The sequence below is a fragment of the Monodelphis domestica genome, chromosome 7 (genome assembly GCF_027887165.1).
Source record: "Monodelphis domestica isolate mMonDom1 chromosome 7, mMonDom1.pri, whole genome shotgun sequence".
In the NCBI taxonomy this organism is placed as follows: Eukaryota; Metazoa; Chordata; class Mammalia; order Didelphimorphia; family Didelphidae; genus Monodelphis; species Monodelphis domestica.
The window spans coordinates 210,358,336-210,376,493 of NC_077233.1; the positions used below are offsets into that span (position 1 = coordinate 210,358,336).

The 18,158-nt window shown below is 38.4% G+C and overlaps 1 protein-coding gene across 1 annotated transcript in view; it reads right to left on the minus strand.

The window, feature by feature from the left end:
- Positions 1–13,037: 13,037 nt before the first annotated feature.
- Positions 13,038–18,158, minus strand: part of ARPC1A (actin related protein 2/3 complex subunit 1A) — a 41,344-nt gene continuing 36,223 nt past the window's right edge. Inside the window, exons 9-10 of the mRNA XM_001363598.5 lie at positions 15,008–15,098; positions 13,038–13,400 (exon numbers count right to left, since the gene is read on the minus strand). Of these exons, the coding sequence (XP_001363635.2) occupies positions 13,362–13,400; positions 15,008–15,098 (130 nt within the window). The 3' untranslated portion in view covers positions 13,038–13,361. The remainder of the gene's footprint in view (positions 13,401–15,007; positions 15,099–18,158) is intronic.

Below are 18,158 nucleotides of genomic sequence, written 5' to 3' on the forward strand. Positions count from 1 at the left end.
GAGCAATCCTGGAGTGGAGCATCAGCTCTGATTGGTAGACGTAAATTTAGGGGAAGTGATGCAAGAGGAAAAGGTCTTTAAAAGTGGAAACAGAGACACACACAGAGACACTTGGAATGAAGAGACACACTTGGAGTGGAGAGAGACACAGTTGAAATGGAGACTCACACTTGGAGTGGAACCTCCTATAAGAAGCAATTCTATTGGAGTTGAGGCTGATAAAGAAACTGCTGATTGAACTGACAGGTGGTAAGTGTAAAGGCTGACTTCCCTTCCTTGACTCCTTCCCTGGCTGGGGCCTTTGAATTCCTATCTCAACCAGAGGAAGCGGAAGCTCACTCTCTCTTTTTCTCTCTCTTCCTCCCTCCCTCCCTCTCTCTCTCTCTGTCTCTCTGTCTCTGTCTCTCTCTCTTTCCCTCTGTCTCTCTGTCTCTCTGTCTCTGTCTCTGTCTCTGTCTCTCTCTCTCTCTCTCTCTCTCTCCCCTTTTCTTCTCTTTATCTCTTCCTTAATATCTTTCCTCTGTTGTAAAATAAACTACTATAAATTCCATTCTGACTTTGGGATTTAGTAATTAAATCCTTGGCGACCAATTAAATATATTCAGTTCAACCATAAAATCAACAATCGAATTCTATTTTAACCTAAATTCCCTTCAGGGGTTGAGGGCTCAGGTCTGAGGATCTGAGTCCCTGAGGAGATTATGGAGTCAGGCTGTGTTGTATTTTCCTGATATATTGAAGAGATCAATTGACAACTTTCTTGGGTGGATAGTCTCTTATCTTCCCCAAAGGGAAAATGTCTTTATCCACCACTACTGAGGTAGGATGGCTAATCTGATTTCTTCAGATAGATGAGGGATCACAGCAAGATACTCTTCTCCCTTCAGGTTCAAAAGAGAGAACCCCTCTCCAACTGTTCATCTGCTTTTCTTGGCTAGAGGTTCTAGCCCCATCCCCCATTGCCAGCAACATTCCATTCTCTTCCTGCATGAGGTTTCCTTGAAAACCAAGTCTTTGCAATGCTGATTGTACTTCTCTCATTCACAGGCCCTGTAATTGAGGATAAGTGACTTGCCCAGGGTCAGAGAGCTAGGAAGTGTCTAGGGTCAGATTTGAACCCACTACTGAGACATCTAACTGCCCCTAAAGCACCAATTTCTTGAAATGTGTAATATGAAATAATGATGGAAAAAAAGATGTGGAAGAACTTAAATCTCAGACTGAAGTATTTGTATTTTATTTTAGTAATAATAGGGAGCCATTGGAGGGTTTAGAGCAGAAGACGGACATGGTCATGTGAATCTTAAATTTTCTCAGACTCAACCTTGGAACATACTCTTAAGGTTATGGTTAAGGTTATTCCCCATTTAAACAATGGAGGTACTTGGTCAGGAATGTATTGGGAGCTCTAACATTACTCCACCCATACTTAGGCATACTTTAGAGGAAAATAAAGTTGTAAACTCCTTACTGAACAATGAAAAATTACTTAACCCATACTTATAGTGAGGCAAAATCCCTTAAGCTAGGTCTATTTTTATATCTAATACAAAAGGGTGCTAAGTACCTATGAAGGTCAAATTAATCACTAAAAGGTCAGGCAACTTGCAAGGGGCAAGCTTAACAAAGAGGTGTGAAGTACTCAGAAGATATAATCTACCCAGAGAAGGTGAGAACTAAAAACTAAGAATGGGTTGTCCTAGGAAAAGCATCTACTGTGATTGGTAGATGTGAAAATTTAGGGGAGGTGACACAAGAGAAATTTCTCTTTAAAAGGAGCTGTCTGAACCAGTTCAAGGTAGTTCGATTTAGTTCAGCTTTGGTAGCTGAATTGGAGGTCAGGAGTCAGAGGAGGCTGCTGGGTCTCTGAACACTAGAGTTTTGCTTGGAAAGATCTTGTGGTGAGTGATTAAAGACTGACTTAGTTTCTCTCTTAAAGAGAAAGGCCTAGGCCATTGGCCTAGGCCCTAGCCTTTTCCTACTATTTCCTCTTATTCTGTCTCTTTCCCTTTCCTTAATTCCTTCATTTATATTAATTAAGATCTCCATAAAACCCAGCTGACTTGGGTATTTCATATTTGGGAATTTTACCCATGGCGACCACTTATTTTTGATATAAAATCCAGATGCTAAAAATTATCTTTACATTTTGGGGAATTCACAGTCTTGAAACCCATATTTTCGCAGTCACAGTCAGACCTGTCCCTTAAACAATATTTGAAAATGTAACCCTCCTGTTTTGATTAGTTTACCAAAGCAAATACAATGCCATTGTTATTGTTTTATTAAACTTTTTCTTTTAATCACAATATCGTTTGGAGGTTAGGATTTTATGTATGATTTCACTCGTTTTCACTGAGACTTGAGCATTTATAATTCTCTTTTAAAAAGAGGCTAAACCCTCTGGAAAAAATTTCCAAACCCTTAAAGAAATCAATATGAAGTTTAAGCCTTCATCTTAATGGGAAGCTGTATTACAAAGTACCTTCGTGCCATTAAAATTATGACATTTATTGTAGTTGCTGTGTAGAGAACAGGAGTGGGAGGAGACTTTAAGCAGGGAGGGAGACAAATAATTATCTTCCATGACAAGGGGATGCGGTTAGGCTAGATGGAGTGAATGAATGTAAGAGATTAAACTATGGAGGTAGATTTTTCTCAACAGCACAGATTTCTTTGTTAAACTGTGCCAAACAGGATTCGATGACTAAGCTAATTCATCCATTTGCTCCGAACGGGTGTCCTGAAATGCCTTTCATCTTAGTATGGTAGATCGCTGCATACCAAATGGTTGGCTGAATGTCTAATGGATTGTTGACCAATACCAAAAGTCAGCAGCCACAATGCACAAAATCTATTCTGGGCACACGCCAACATGGCTAGAGATTGAACACAGGGAATGTTTAAATAGCTCACAAGCAGAATCGAAACAATGTATTATGACTACAAAAAATCTAGAGTGTGTTGCAATATTTGCCCAATGTTGAAAAGTTGGGAAAAGGGTACAGAGCAACTATCGTGCCATTATTGTTATTTTGTTGAAACTTTTCCTTTTTACCAAAATACAGTTTGGAGTTTATAGTTTTATGTATGATTTTGCTCATTTTTGTTGAGACTTGAGCATTTATAATTCTCTTTTATTCATTTATTTTTATTTATTTATTTATCTATTAAACCCTTACCTTCTGTCTTAGAATCAATACTTCTAAGGCAGAAGAGCAGTAAGGGCTGGGCAATGGGGGTCAAGTGACTTGCCCAGGGTCACACAACTGGGTAGTATCTAAGGCCAGATTTGAACCCAGGATCCCCCATCTGTAGTCCTGACTCTCCATCCACCGAGTCACCCAGTTGCCTCCTTAGAATTTATTCTCTTTTAGAAAGAGGCTGACTCCTCTGAAAAAAACTTTCCAGAATCCTTAAAGAAATCAGCATGAATGGCACAGTGGGCCACAACAGAGTGCTTGCATACAGAACATCTGATGTTCCAAGAACAATTTGGAGTGCTGTCTTTGTGTTCTCATAATACAAACTTAACCTAATTCCTGAAACAAGGTTTCAATACACTCTTGAGTAGTTGTTCCTGGCTAGATAACTGCTGTTGCTCTCCATCTCTTGGGGTCAGTTGCCTCAAAAGACCTATTTCTACCAGTGAAATAAACATTTGTGTGGGGTAGTGGGAGGAGAAAAGCCTTGAATGTGGATTTAAGAGATCTGGGTTCGAATCCTATTTCTGACATTACCCGTGTGACCTTAAAAATATCACTTCCTCTTTGTTTTTCTAACCACTCAGAATGAAGTGACTGTAGGATATCTCCTTTGGAGGGCCATTGGGAAAAAGAACTCAGTTAACCTTAAAGAACTTCACAAGTGTGAATTCAAATGACCGAACTTTAGAGATGTGGGAAGGCCACGAGAACAGAGAACCTTAGAACAAAGACTACAGAGTGTTAGAACAGAAGGGATTTGAGGAACCATTTGTTCAAGCCCCTTGTTTTATAGAGGAGGACGCTAAAATCCATTTGCAGTAACAAGGTCTTATTTAGCTGACAAAGTGAGATCCCAGCTGTGAGATCTATTTCCTTTGGAGGTTGTCCATAGGGGCCACCAATGACCCAGAAAGCGAGATTCCAACATAGTTCCACATTAATTAAAATGCTCCACACAATCTGTGTACGAGGCATTTCAGGAGTCTGAGCTACTGTAGAATTAACTACTAGGTAACAGGCGCAGCTGGGTGGCCCGGTGGACAGAGCATTCCTTCTGTAGTCAGGAAGACTCATCTTCCTGAGTTCAAATGTGACCTCAGACCTGTGTTACCCAGGGCAAGTCACTTTTACCCTTGTTTGCCTCAATTTCCTCATCTATAAAATGAGCTGGAGAAGAAAATGACAAACAGCTTCAATATCTTTACCCAAAAAAATTCCAAATGAAGTTGATGGGGGCAGACCTCAGGCAGTGAGAGTAGTCATCGGAACAAGATCCTCATACTCTGAAATCTTGTATTTCTTACCAATAAATGCAACTGAAAATCTGTAGTTTCAGCATTAATCAAGTATGAATTACAGAATCTATATTGTTGTCAGTTCATTATTCACCTGTACTGAATCTGTAACATTCTATACTTGGCATGAGCTTTGTGCCTAACCTGTTTTATTAATTACTCATATTGTTCTATATTTACTTTAGATTAGAACTGTAAGATGTAATTAATTACCTAGTACTCTATTGTACTGCATCCCCACCCCCATATTCTCATTCCAGAAGGGTGGTGGGACCTCCCCCACATTGACAAATGATGACAAAGTGGACAGTGGGGAACAAGGGACCTTCACACTGGAAACTCTCACTATTCTACCAGCTATTACACTATCATACCACCAAAAACCACTTCTTTTTCAAATAAAGTTTTTTTCTTATTTCTGGATTAAACAGAATTTGAATTTCCCATTCTTGGGGCAAGACCCTGCTACAAACTTGGGTGTGTTTCTCCCACAACAAGGTTCTAGAGTCAGATATGATTGAACAATTACAACATGGCATTATTATTTTTTTTTTTTATTTTTTTAAACCCTTACCTTCCGTCTTGGAGTCAATACTGTATATTGGCTCCAAAGCAGAAGAGTGGTAAGGGCTAGGCAATGGGGGTCAAGCGACTTGCCCAGGGTCACCCAGCTGGGAAGTGTCTGAGGCCAGATTTGAACCTAGGACCTCCCGTCTCTAGGCCTGGCTCTCAATCCACTGAGCTACCCAGCTGCTCCCAGGCATTATTATTTTTTAATTCCCACATTATTCATTTGTGTAAGCAAATAATCTTCTAGAACTAAAACTCCAAAACCTATACCCAAATAAACAAGTGATAAATCATGTGTTTTCATCTGCATTTCTGCTCCCACAGTTCTTCATCAGAATTGTCCTGCATCGTTGTATTGCTGTTAGTTGCAAAGTCTATCACATTTGATTATCCCACAGTATTACAGTTACTGTGTACAATGTTCTCCTGGTTCTGCTTATTTCATTCTGCATCAGTTCACGGAGGTCTTTCCAGTTCCTTCTGAAATCATCCCATTCATCATTCCTTACAGCATAAACTATTATTCCCTCACTGTCATATACTACAATTTGTTCAACCATTCCCCAACCGAGGGACATCCCTTTAGTTTCCAATTCTTTGCCACGTCAAAAAGGGCAGCTATAAATATTTTTGTACAAACAGATATTTTCCCATTTACAACATGGCATTATAAGACTTCTCCCATCATAAATCAGGATCTGTGACAAATACCACTCTATAACTTTAGGTTCTCCACTCCCATGTTCACTTCTGGTCAGTTCCATTGACTTGATTGAACCTGGCTGACCTTGGGCAAGAGCTTTACCACTATAAACGTCAGTCTCCTTATCATAAGTAAAGCAAGAAATCAAGAATAATAGGCCACCACTTCCATAAAGGGAAGAGCTTTTTCTCTAGGTTGTGAACTTGCCAACACATATTTATCTTTCTTTTATTGCTGTATTGCCTGAGGAGTCAACAGTACTTTATATATTCAGTCATATAGCATGCTATCAAACTGAAAGGCATTACAGGACACAGTTCTGCCTAGATGGATGAATTGGCTTAGTCATCAAATCGTTTGACACAGTTTAACAAATAAGCCTGACTTTTATGGTTCCAACCTATTTCACTCTCAGGCTAGATGGCTAATTATCAACCCTGATTCTTGTGGACACTTGAACCTATCTATCTATGATCTTGGTGTCATCATTGTCTTCAGGGTGAAAGAGCCTCTTAGAAGTTATCTGCTCCCTAGATTCCATGACCAGAAAGTCTTCAATGTTTTCATTATGAGAATACTGGGAAAGCCAGTTCCCTTCTCTGGGTCTGTTTCTTTGTCTCTAAAATAATGGAATTGAACCAGATAACTTCTGAAAGTGCCATTCATTTCTAAGGGTTCAAGTACTTTCCTTGGCCAGTGTCTTCTTGTTCTCTTGTCTTGATTTGATACATTCTATATCCTTAAAAAAAAAAAAAACCAACAAAACTCTACTTGTCACTTTCCTTTTGACTAAGCTAACATCCTTCTGCCATCTTTCTTTTCTTTGCAGTTTTTTAAAACTCCTCTTTCACTAAGCACACCAACCTTTTTCCTCCCCTGAAGTAATGTTTTATTATATTTTCCCCCCAATTACATGTAGAAATAACTTTTGACATGTTTCCTGACAATTTCCAATCCAAATTCTCTCCCTCCCTCCCCAAGATGGCAAGTAATATGATATAGATTATAAATGTGCTGCTGTGTAATACATATTTCTATATTCATCAGGCTTGTGGAATAAGGCACTGCATAGACAAGAAAAACTCATGAAAAATGGCTTCCTTCACATCAATCTTTGCCCATTAATATACTTAAAGACATAATTGTTTGAATATAATTATAATACGTAGAATTGAATAGATTGTGCTAAGGGGGAAGAAAGGAAGCATGGGAAGGCAGAAGGCAGAGATGAGGGAGGGAGTGTTCCATGTATGGAAAATGGCCAGGGAAAACATCCAAAGACAAGAGATGGAGTGCTTTGTAAGGAAGTCAGTGTCCCTGGATCAAAGATATGCTCTGGAGTAAGATGTAAGAAGACTGAAAATATAGGAGTGGGGCTAAGTTATGAAGGGCTTTGAATGCCAAAAAACAGGTTTTTGCATTTGATTCTGGAAATAACGGGGAACCACTGGAGTTTATTGAATAGGGGAGGTGACATGTTTCCTTCCAAATGCTTCCTCTAGTCAGTCACTCTCCTCAAACAGGAGGTGCAGTAGCATAGCTCAGAGGGTACCCAAGGGCCTAGGCTAGTGCTGGGCAAACCATGGATGTGTAAGTTTCAATATAAATCCTTTGTTTTCAAAGGGGTATCCCCCTTTGGTTTTCCTACCCTCTCACCCCCAACTCCAAGTAATTCAGTACATTTCACTGGCTCCTTATAGATCTCTCACTTTGAAAGCCATTTGGGGCCCAAAGCAGGTCCCAGTCCTTATCCTAACTTTTGGCATAGTACTAGAGGCCCTTAGAATGCTGGTGCTGATGCTAAGAGGCTGAGAAATGCAATTCAGGGTGTTACAGTCTTATTGCTTCGGCATAGCAATGAAAAGCCAGCACCACAAAGATAAAAGGGCAGGTAGCTGGCACAGTGAATAAAGTGCTGGGATTGGAATCAAGAAAACTCATCTTCATGAGCTCAAATCCAGCCTCAGACACTGACTAGCTGTGTGACCCTGAGCAAGTCATTTTACCTTCTTTGCCTCAGTTTTCTTATCTGTAAAACGAGCTGGAGGAGGAAGCAGAAAACCATTCCATCCGACTGTTTAAGGAAACAGGTTTGAAATCTTTAGGCAATCTAGTGGGTGACATTATTAAATGGAAATATTCCGGTTAAAGGTCACAAAGTTTATGTAAATGTTATATCCTAACTAATTATTTCTCAATTAGTCCTGTATACGTTCTATAATCCCCTATCCTTCTTTATTACTTAAAAGCCTCACAAAATTGTAACACAAATATGGAAATATGCTTTGCATGATTCCACATGTATAGTTGTGGAATTGCTTTCTCAATCGGTGGAGGGGGTAGGGATTTGGGACTAAATTTTTAAAAAGAATGTTAAACAAATTAAAAACATAATTGGGAAATATTTGACAAATAGAAACATATTTAAAAACAAGACAGGACCAGCCAAGATGGGCAGTACAGCCCTGCTCCTCACAACTCTAAGAAAATTTAAAAAAATTCATTAATCTGAATTTCAATCAGAAAATTCAAGGAAAAACGAATCATTTTTCTAGCCCATCTTGGCCCAGGGAAATAGAAGTCTGACAACAGACGTAGGGTCTAGCCTGGAGGGCACTTCATAGAGCCTTCCAGAACAGACACGGATCTGGGGCCCTGGGGCAAGAGGTCCAGATTCCACATTGAGCATGGCTCTACACAGGGAACAGGAACAGGTTTCAGCTTACAGTTGTTGCTCACACCCTAAACTAGGTTTGATAATCCAGTGAGGACTGGAAAGGGAATCTGTCTAGAAGTGGCTGTCTAGGGGATTAGGTAGACAAGGGGCTGAGGCTGTGTACTGGGCAAGGAACAATATCAGAAATGAGTCCTGACTCCTGGAGTAAAACCAGCTCCCAGCTCAGAATGAAGCCTCCAATGGAATAATCAAGCAAGGAAAAGAGACCAAGAGGGAACCTGCAGATGCTTCTCTCTGAACCTTTAGTCTTCCAGATAGCTGACAGTCGATGGGGCCAGCAGCAATCTATTGGAGGGAGCTCTAAGCAGGGGCAAGCCCACAATGGTGTTGCCTAGATCCAGATCACAGTGAGAAGCTTGAAAAGATCAGAGCAAAAGGGCAATGATCACTTTGCATGGATCAGTTTTAGGAGTGCCAGTTCCCAGCCTGAGTCACCTCCATCCAGATCCCTGAAGGACAAAGCACTCAATACCTAGAGAAAGCAGCAGCAGGATTCAAGAGCAGGACCAAGCCCAGATATTTCCTCTAAAAGTGCAAAGAGCCTGGCCCTATGTTCAACAGTGGCAGGTTGATAAATGTTTAATAATTGGCTCTCTGGAGGGAAAATGTACTCACAACACTTCTAAGTTTAATGTGCATTATTAGTATTTTCTCCATGGTTTCCTTAAGCCTATACAATCAACAAAACAATATGTCAAGCCCTGAATTATATAGTGTTTGCTTGATTTCTGAGGCATAACTTATCACACTAAAAATTTAACAATCAGTGGTGATAGGGACTCTCAAGACAAAAATGCCTAAGAATGATTCCAAAACATCTTTAAAATGTTTTTAAAAATACAGCTTGGACACAAGTACAACTAGGATTCCTAGAAAAAATGGAGTTAAAATTTTTTTTAAAATTATTTTCTAAGTGAATTACAGATTCTAGAAGAAATGAAACAGAAATGAGTTACGGGAGGAAGACTTAAAGAATTAATAGCTTAGCATAAATCGTCAAAGCAACAGACTCCATGAAAACTAGAATGGACCAAAGAGAAGTGATACCATGAGACAATAAATCCTAATACAAAATCAAGACCAAAAAAAATATGAGAAAATGTAAGGTATCCAGTATCTAGAATAACTAGTCTGGAAAACATATCAAGGAGAGAAAATTTATGAAATTATCTATATGCCAAGACCCCTTAAAAAGAGCGTGTACATCAGAATTCAAGAAATCATCGAAGAATACTGCCTAGATCTCTAGAAGTGAATTTGAAAATTTACCAGTTATCACTTTTTAAAGAAACCCCCAAATGAAAACTCCTAGGAACATCTAGAGCTTCTAGGACAAAATAAAAATACTACAAATAGCCAGAGAGATTTCAAATACCAAGGAGCCAGTCAAAATCATGTAAGCTTTAGCAGACACCACTATAAAGGTATAGTTTGGAACATGATATTCTAAAATGCAAAAAATATTCTTACCACCAAGAATAACCCAGAAAAACTGAGTTTAATCCTTTATGGGGAAAAAATGGTCCTTGAATGAAAGGACCTGATGAAAAAACTAGAAGCATGTTGGAAGCATGAAATGAAAACACAGGAAAATGAGACATAAAAAAGGTAAATATAAAGAAAAATGAACTGTTTATATTCTAATATGATAAGTATCCCCTTTGAACTCTCCTATCATCAGAGGTCATAGAGGGAATCAAATCAAAGGGAGAGGCCAGGGGGTAGTTTTATGTTTGAAAAAAGAAAGGAAAGGGAGGGGGAAAGAATACATTATAAAAAGCAGGGGAGAGAAAAATGGAGGAAATGTCTCATCAAGGTATGCAAGAAGACAACTAAGTGGATAAGGAGAAAGCTGTGAGGGGAGCTGGGAACACCTGAACCTCTCATATGAAAGGAGAGAAGAATAAACACATATATAGTCGGGTACAGAAATATGCTTCATTCAACAATAGGAGGGTAAGGAGGAGGAATAAGGAGGTAAACTTAGGGAGAGGCCAGTCATAAACAAAACTTTAAACATGGAGGATGGATCATGGAAAGGAGTTTAAAAGAGAAGAAAGAATAAGTATCTATGACTGGGCTCTGGGACTGGGGAAGAGAATAGCAAAAGAGCAGAACCAGATAGATATGAAGAAGAGGAAGAAGTTCAAGCTAACAATAGCTATATGAAAAATAGCTACAAATAAGAGAAAAGAAAATTAAACCAACTGAAGATTTCCTTCAGACTGGTAAAGTTGACTAAAAAATGAAAAAGGACAAATAATGAAGGGGCTATAGAAAAATGGAACATTAACCTAGCTTTTCTAGAAAGCACTTTAGAATTATGCCTCCAACATCACAACAGTACTTCTCTTTTCACCCAGCAATACTGCTTCCTAGTTCTATAATATAGACCTAGGTGCTGCAAAGTGTGGCATCACTCATGTACAGTACTACTTTCAGTGACATAATCCTTTGCCTGGTGCCTTGTTCTGAGAGTAACTGAATAAGAACAAAGTGCTACGCAAAGGATTATGTGGCTGCACAATGGAAGACATCAACATGGTGAGAGGCGATCTGGGGTTTAGGGTTAATCTCAGGAACCATGCACTCAAAATGGCAACCAGCTCTGACAGTACTTAAGTCTGTGAACAGACTTTTTCCAGAATGAAACATTTGAAATCTCCAACCAGATCTAGACTAACTGATGCACACTTGCATTAACTTGTTACAGCTAGCAGTGACAAATATGGAACTGGACATTGACCATCTCATTAGCCAAAAGCAGGCCCATAGTTCCCATTGAAATACTGGTCAGTTTGTTGATTTAAATTTACTTGTTCTTTATTTTAAATATTTTATTTGTTCCTGTTTTCTTTTTTTACTTTAAAATATGTGCAGTGTGCATAGGGATTTGTTCATAGTTTTTTTTATAGTCTGGCCCTTGATATATATTAATTTAAGGTCGCCAAGGAATTCAGCTATGTAATTCCTAAATGAAAACTCAAGTCAGCCGTCAACCTTTTATAGAGTTTAATTACAAACAGGAGGAAGAAAGGAATTAGAGATATAGAGAGAGAGGGAGAGGGAAAGGGGAGAGAAGGGAATAGGGCTTAAATACCTTCTGTTTAGGCTGGGCCAAAAGGCCCAAGCCCTTAGATAGCTGAGGCAAAGAAAGGAGATCAGTCCCTATTACTCACGTGACCAAAATGGAGAAACAGTCTCAGGGGCCTCCACCTCCAGCTTCCTTCAGAGCAGCACAACCTCTCAGAGCCAAAAAACTCTCCAACCAACCCCCCCACCGTCCTCAGACCCCTCTATCTTTAAGGAAACCATCCAAGTTCCCTCCCCTCAGTTCTCACATATACCAATCACTGTCCATCATTTTCCCTGTGCCAATGGTGGCTCTAGCTTAACCCAGGACCACCCAGAGGTCTGTGGCTTTGCACATGTCTGTTGAAGGTCATATTCTCAAATAATTAAATCTTTATCTTTTGCTACAGCCCTTCCTAAATCCTGTTACCCTGAGTAGGGTAGAGATTGGAATAATTAAATTTTGATCTATGCTGCAGCCCTTCCTAAATCCTGTTAGGACTGAGTAGGGTGGAGATTGCAATTTCCAAGACCTGGTTCTGTCATTCCAAGTATCTCCATTGTATCAATTCTAAAATCAATCATGACTCAAAGAAATTCCTGTTCTATGCTTAAGCATAGGTCAAAGCCCTTTCCATTGTTCAGCAAAAGGTTTCTGTCCTAAAGTAATCTTAAGAAGGGAGGAGGAGGAACCTCCCTTGCCAATGGGGTTCACATTCCAATGGTGAAATTTCCAACATTCACAAGTCTAAGAAATTTTAAGGTTTACACCCTCCAACGGTCTGAGGGACAGTGAACTGGCCCCCTGTGTAAAAAGTTTGGGGACTCCTGTTCTATACCCTAAGGAGTCCAAAGAAAGAAAAAAAAAAGTACATACATATAGAAAAATATTTATAAATGTTCTTTTGGTGGTAGCAAAGAATTGGAAGCCAACCCATCAACTGGAGAATAGCTGAACAAATTATAGCATGGGAATATAACAATATTTTTTTGATGTAATAAATAAAGGGCATGGTTTCAAAGAAATCTAAAAAACTAGTAGGCAAGTAGACTGAAAGACAGGAGAACACTTTCTATAATAACTTTACAACATTGTAAAGACAACAACTCTGAAAGATTTAAGAACTTGGCTTATTGTAATGACCAATCACAATTCCAGAAACCATGATGACATAAGCTATCTGCCTCCTAACAAAGAGGTGAGAAAACTCAAGGTGCATTTTGAGACATATGGTTTTTGGATATGGCCAATGTGGAGAATTATTTTTGTTTGACTCTATATATGTTACTTGAGTTTTAGCTCCTCCCCACCCCCACCCCAGAATGGAAGGGAAATAGAACAGAAAAAAAAAACAAAAACAAAAAAACTAACACCAAAACCAAAACAACATTTTAATTCATTCAAAAACAACAAATTCAAACTTGGGAAAAAAAATCACAAGACAAATGCTTCCTATATTTTTTAATTTTTTATTTTTCTAGCAGACAATTTACATAAAATCCCCCTTTAATTTAGTGTGACAAGTTCCCACAATAAACTACTTAAAAGAGCAGCTTTGGTCAAGAATGGAATGAAACAGCCAATCAAAAAGACATCACTGCTGATTTTTTTTAAACCAATACGATCACCAATTATGTTCAAAAAACAACAATAACAAAACATCTGCAAGGGGTATTTTCTCAGTGTTGGCTTATGGTAGGGTCTTTCCCATTTTCATGCAAGTGCTCGAGCTGCATTCTGTCAAATGTCTGTCATGCTAGAGAGTGGAAATACAGCTTCACATGATTCGTAGCCCCTGGATTGAAGACTCTAAAGTCTGGAGAGAAAAGAGAAAATCAATAATTAATTTTATAGTGGTAATCTGAAAATCCCCAAATAGGCCTGCCCATTAATAACTCCCTACAATGGACTATCTACACACTTTAGCCTTATATCAAATGGTAAATATATTCTACCTAGTGGATGCTATGTTAAGCCCCAGGGTAGACACAATGACAAATAAAGGCATATTCCTTAATCTTAAATGGGTTGATGAGACATATATAAAGGTAAATATGATACAAATTAGAAGATGTCAAACCTAGAAAAGGAATGTAAAATGACCAAATAAGAGATTAGATCAGAGAAAGACATTTCTAGATGTGGGGATAGGGATGGTGGAGCATTAGGGAATCAGGAAAGGCTCTAAGGAGACAGACAACATTTAAGCTGAGCCTTAAAGCTTATGTTATCAATAGGTGGAAATGATAAAAGAACACTCTCCTACTGCCCCACTAAGACCCTTTGGTCTAGCAAGATTGACCTCCCCAAAAAGACCTTGAAAATAATTATCTTTTTTCATATTCTCAAGTTGTTAGCTCTGACTGGAATGACTTCCTCCACTAAAGAGAACTATACTCAAAGCCTAACTCAAGTCCCACTTCTTTTATTTTTTATTTTTATTGTAAACCCTTACTTTCCATCTTGGAATCAATACAGTGTACTGGTTCCAAGGCAGAAGAGTGATAAGGGCTAGAAAATGGGGGTTAAGTGACTTGTCCAGGGTCACATAGCTGGGAAATGTCTGAGGCCAGATTTGAAGATAGGACCTCCCATCTCTGGGTCTGGCTCTCAAGCCACTGACCTACTCAGCTGACCCCAGGAGTATTTAGTACTTAAATATTATTGGTTTGGATTATCATTTTTCTTTTACGTGGTTTTTCTTGGAACACATACAATTGATATATTTTAAAACATTTTATACATACAAACATAGATCTCTGTAGATACATATCTCTACATATATGTATACATACTTGGTCTTCAAGCCTCCAGGAAATGGTAAAATCTCTCTATTTATTTAGATGTAAAGCATATTAACAGAGACTGGATAATTTAATTTATTCTAGATTGTTTACATAAGTATATTGCAATCACACATTTGTTGTTCCTTTTTTATTTCTCTTTTTAAAAAAAAACTTTATCTTCTGTCTTAGAATCAATACTGTGTATTGGTTCCAAGCCAGAAGAGTGGTAAGGGTGAGTCAATGGGGGTCAAGTGACTAAATTCTAAAGACTAGAATCTCCTTGGACCTAGATAAGCCAAACAGAAATATGTGTGTGTGTATAGATATGAGTACACACACAGAGCAGATGTTTACACATTTAACTGAGCCAGTATCTCCACATAAATTAATCTTTCCACTGAAAGAATAACTGAAGACTGAAAGAAGTTCCTGATTAGTAAAGAATTTGCCTTAAATCTTTTAATGAAGCACATCTAACCATGTGTATTTCTATTGTATTGTTGTTACTTGGTTTCAAATACGGATTATGGCTAATGTTGCCCTTCATAGATAGACAGGACCGCCATACAAATGTCAGTTACTTATTTCTGCCACTACTACTACACAGACAATATCTATTACACAAGACAAAGAATACCTTGAAATCCCAAATTGTCATAGCTCCATCAATGCCAGTGGTGCAAAATTTTCGGCAGTCTTGCTTGTCCACTTCATAAATAGACACTTGGCTGAAAAAGGAAGAATAAAGGGAGGGACTTCAGGGAACGTTAACACTGTGGCAGTGATCTATGGCTGTCCAATCTATCCCATAGCAGGTCAAGCTTTATGGCAGTTCAAGTGAATGAGCTATCCATCAACTCTAGAATATCAAGTTTTCCCATTCAAATTGGTTGCCAGCAATTTTACTCAGAGGACACCTCAATTTTTTTTTGCTTTCAGGTCTCTGACAAAAATACTAAAATGAGGAAAGTTCATTTTAAGCTGTGCTTCATGGATTTATGGATAGCAGGCTTCAATGATGCACCTCAGGGCTTGTTTTCTTGAAATGAAAGGCAGAATCCTTAGAAGTAGTGGATTTCCAGAGTCTGCCAAAGAATTTACTAAATGACCTGGAGAATCATGATCATCTATTTCATATGCTTCCCCAGAGTTTGGGACAGAAGCAGAATTACATCAATAACCACAATAGCAATATTTTTCATTGATTTTACTAGATCAGATTCCATCAGGCATGAGACTTGTTCAAGTTCTGGTTCTACTACTCACTACCTGTCACCTTGGGCAAATTATCCCCCTGAAACTCACTTTCCATATCTATAAAAAGAGGACAATAATACCTGAATAATTTACAGGATTGCTAAGAAATTCTACTGGTATAATGTATGTGAAAATTCTTTGTAACAGTAGAAGCACTGTATAAATATTATTATTAAATCCTTACCTTCTGTCTTAAGAGTCCATACTAAGCCTTGGTTCTAAGGCAGAAGAGCAATAAGAGCTAGGCAAAGAGTGTTAAGTGACTTGTCCATGGTCATATAGTCAGGAGTGTCTGAGACCAAGTTTGGACCCTCGTCCTCCCAACACAATGTATGGCACTCTGCCTACACTACATGGGACAGCTGTCCCATGAGCAATAATTATTAAAGGCAGGTTGAAACCTTACTAAAATCTAGTTAAACATACAAAAAAAGTAAGGTTCAAAATATCATAATCATTCCAAAAAGATCTATAACAAATAAAACTCCGACCCTACTGAGTTTTTGGCCATTTATATCATAAAATTCACCAGTAAAGACATATATGTTACCCATTCCAAACAAGTAAAGAAGAGAATAGGGAATAGAGGAATTCATCTCCAAGTTCCTTAAGCAGAAAATCAATGTCTGAACTCACAAAATAATCTTTCTTCTGAACAAGCTATGGAATCTATCTTTTTTTCCAGGAAGAATTCAGACTTAAAAATGAAAAAAGCCATTCCTGTCCTAAAAGGGTATCACCCCCCACCTTTTTTCCTTAAACTACACCCTTAAAAACCTCAAGAGAGGCAATAAGGATATTTCTGGTATGCAATCTGCATAAAACTGCAAGGGAAAAATATGCTAAAAATGGCTATTTTAAAGGTCCTTGAGAAGAACATTTATAAGATAGCCTGGATTTAGGAGGACCTGGATTTAAATCTGGCTTCAAACACTTTCTATCTAAGTGACCCTGAGCAAGTCATTTAACCCCATTTGCCTAGCCCTTGCCCTTCTGTCTAGGAATTGTTACTAAGACAGAAAGTAAGAATTAAAGAAAAAAGAAAAAAAGGAAATTGAGGACAAAAGTCACATAGCAAGTTAGTGGCAAAGCTAACTAGTCTCCTGACTCCAAATCCAAGGTCTTTCCACCATACTATGCCATTTCAAAGTCCTTCAAAGAAAAATTAATGTGCTTGCCATCCATCATTCTTATCAAATTTTGTTCTTAGGCGATCAAAAATCTATTAAGACAGAGACTATCTTATGGCACTTCGGCGAAATACTGATTTGAATTCTCAAAAAAATTCCTCACTCTTCCCTTTAGCCTCTAATTATTTTTTTCTGGACAAAATTCAAGTCTTCCTTCTTATTATACAATTACAAGTCTCTGGTGTGAAATGAGTCAAAAGAAACCATAATTTTGTCATGATGATTCTAAAAAAATTTTGGTTTTTTTTCTAACCACACAATCATCTTGTTCTTAGGTACAAGGACAGGGTTTGGGACTAGACCCATGATTTCACTGGCACTGGGAATACTTAGGTGAAAAAATTCAAGCACTTTCTATGTAACTTAGAGAACTGTTAAGTGTATTCAGAAGTTAAATGACTTGCCAAGGGGTCACACAGTAAAAATGTCAGAGGAGGGCCTGGCTCTGAATCAAGACTTGTATTCAGACTACACCACTCTATGTCTCATCCACAAGAATACTGAGTTTAAATCCAGAGCCAAAATAGAATTGGAAGCATCATGATGAACAAAGCTGTGATATTCTACCTCCATGTTTTCTAGTAAGAAAACTAAGATGACACTGGACTGAAGTGTTTGAGAACCTCTTATGGTTCTGAAAAATATTTTGACAAAAAAATCATGCTGATAGGTTATATGGCCTTGAAATTTTTTTTTTAAACCCTTACCTTCCATCTTGGAGTCAATACTGTGTATTGGCTCCAAGGCAGAAGAGTGGTAAGGGCTAGGCAATGGGGGTCAAGTGACTTGCCCAGGGTCACACAGCTGGGAAGTGGCTGAGGCCAGATTTGAACCTAGGACCTCCCGTCTCTAAGACTGGCTCTCAATCCACTGAGCAACCCAGCTGCCCCCACGGCCTTGAAATTTTGCTGCAGGTATTTCATAATCCTCACAATAAATGGGTTTTGCTTTTCATATCACAAAAGTCAAAATTATTCTGTATCTTAATATAACTTGAAATACTTAGGGTGAAAAAAATCAAGAAAAGGAAATTCAGACTGTTAGTATGTCTCTTTCATGAAATAATGCTAGTTTGAATAGTATGAGGAGGGAAGAGTATACTAGCCACAAGACAACTTCTCTCAGGAGATTAAGTGCATCTGTTTAAAAGTTTCAATCCTAGGGGTCTCTAGATGGCTCAATGAATAGAGTGCTAGGCCTGGAAATGGGAGGTACTGGGTTCAAATCTGACCTCAGACATTTCCTGTGTAACCTTGAGCAAGTCTCTTAAATCCAATTACCAACCCCTTACAGATCTTCTGCTTTGGAATTAATAAATTTAAAATAAAATAAAATAAAGGT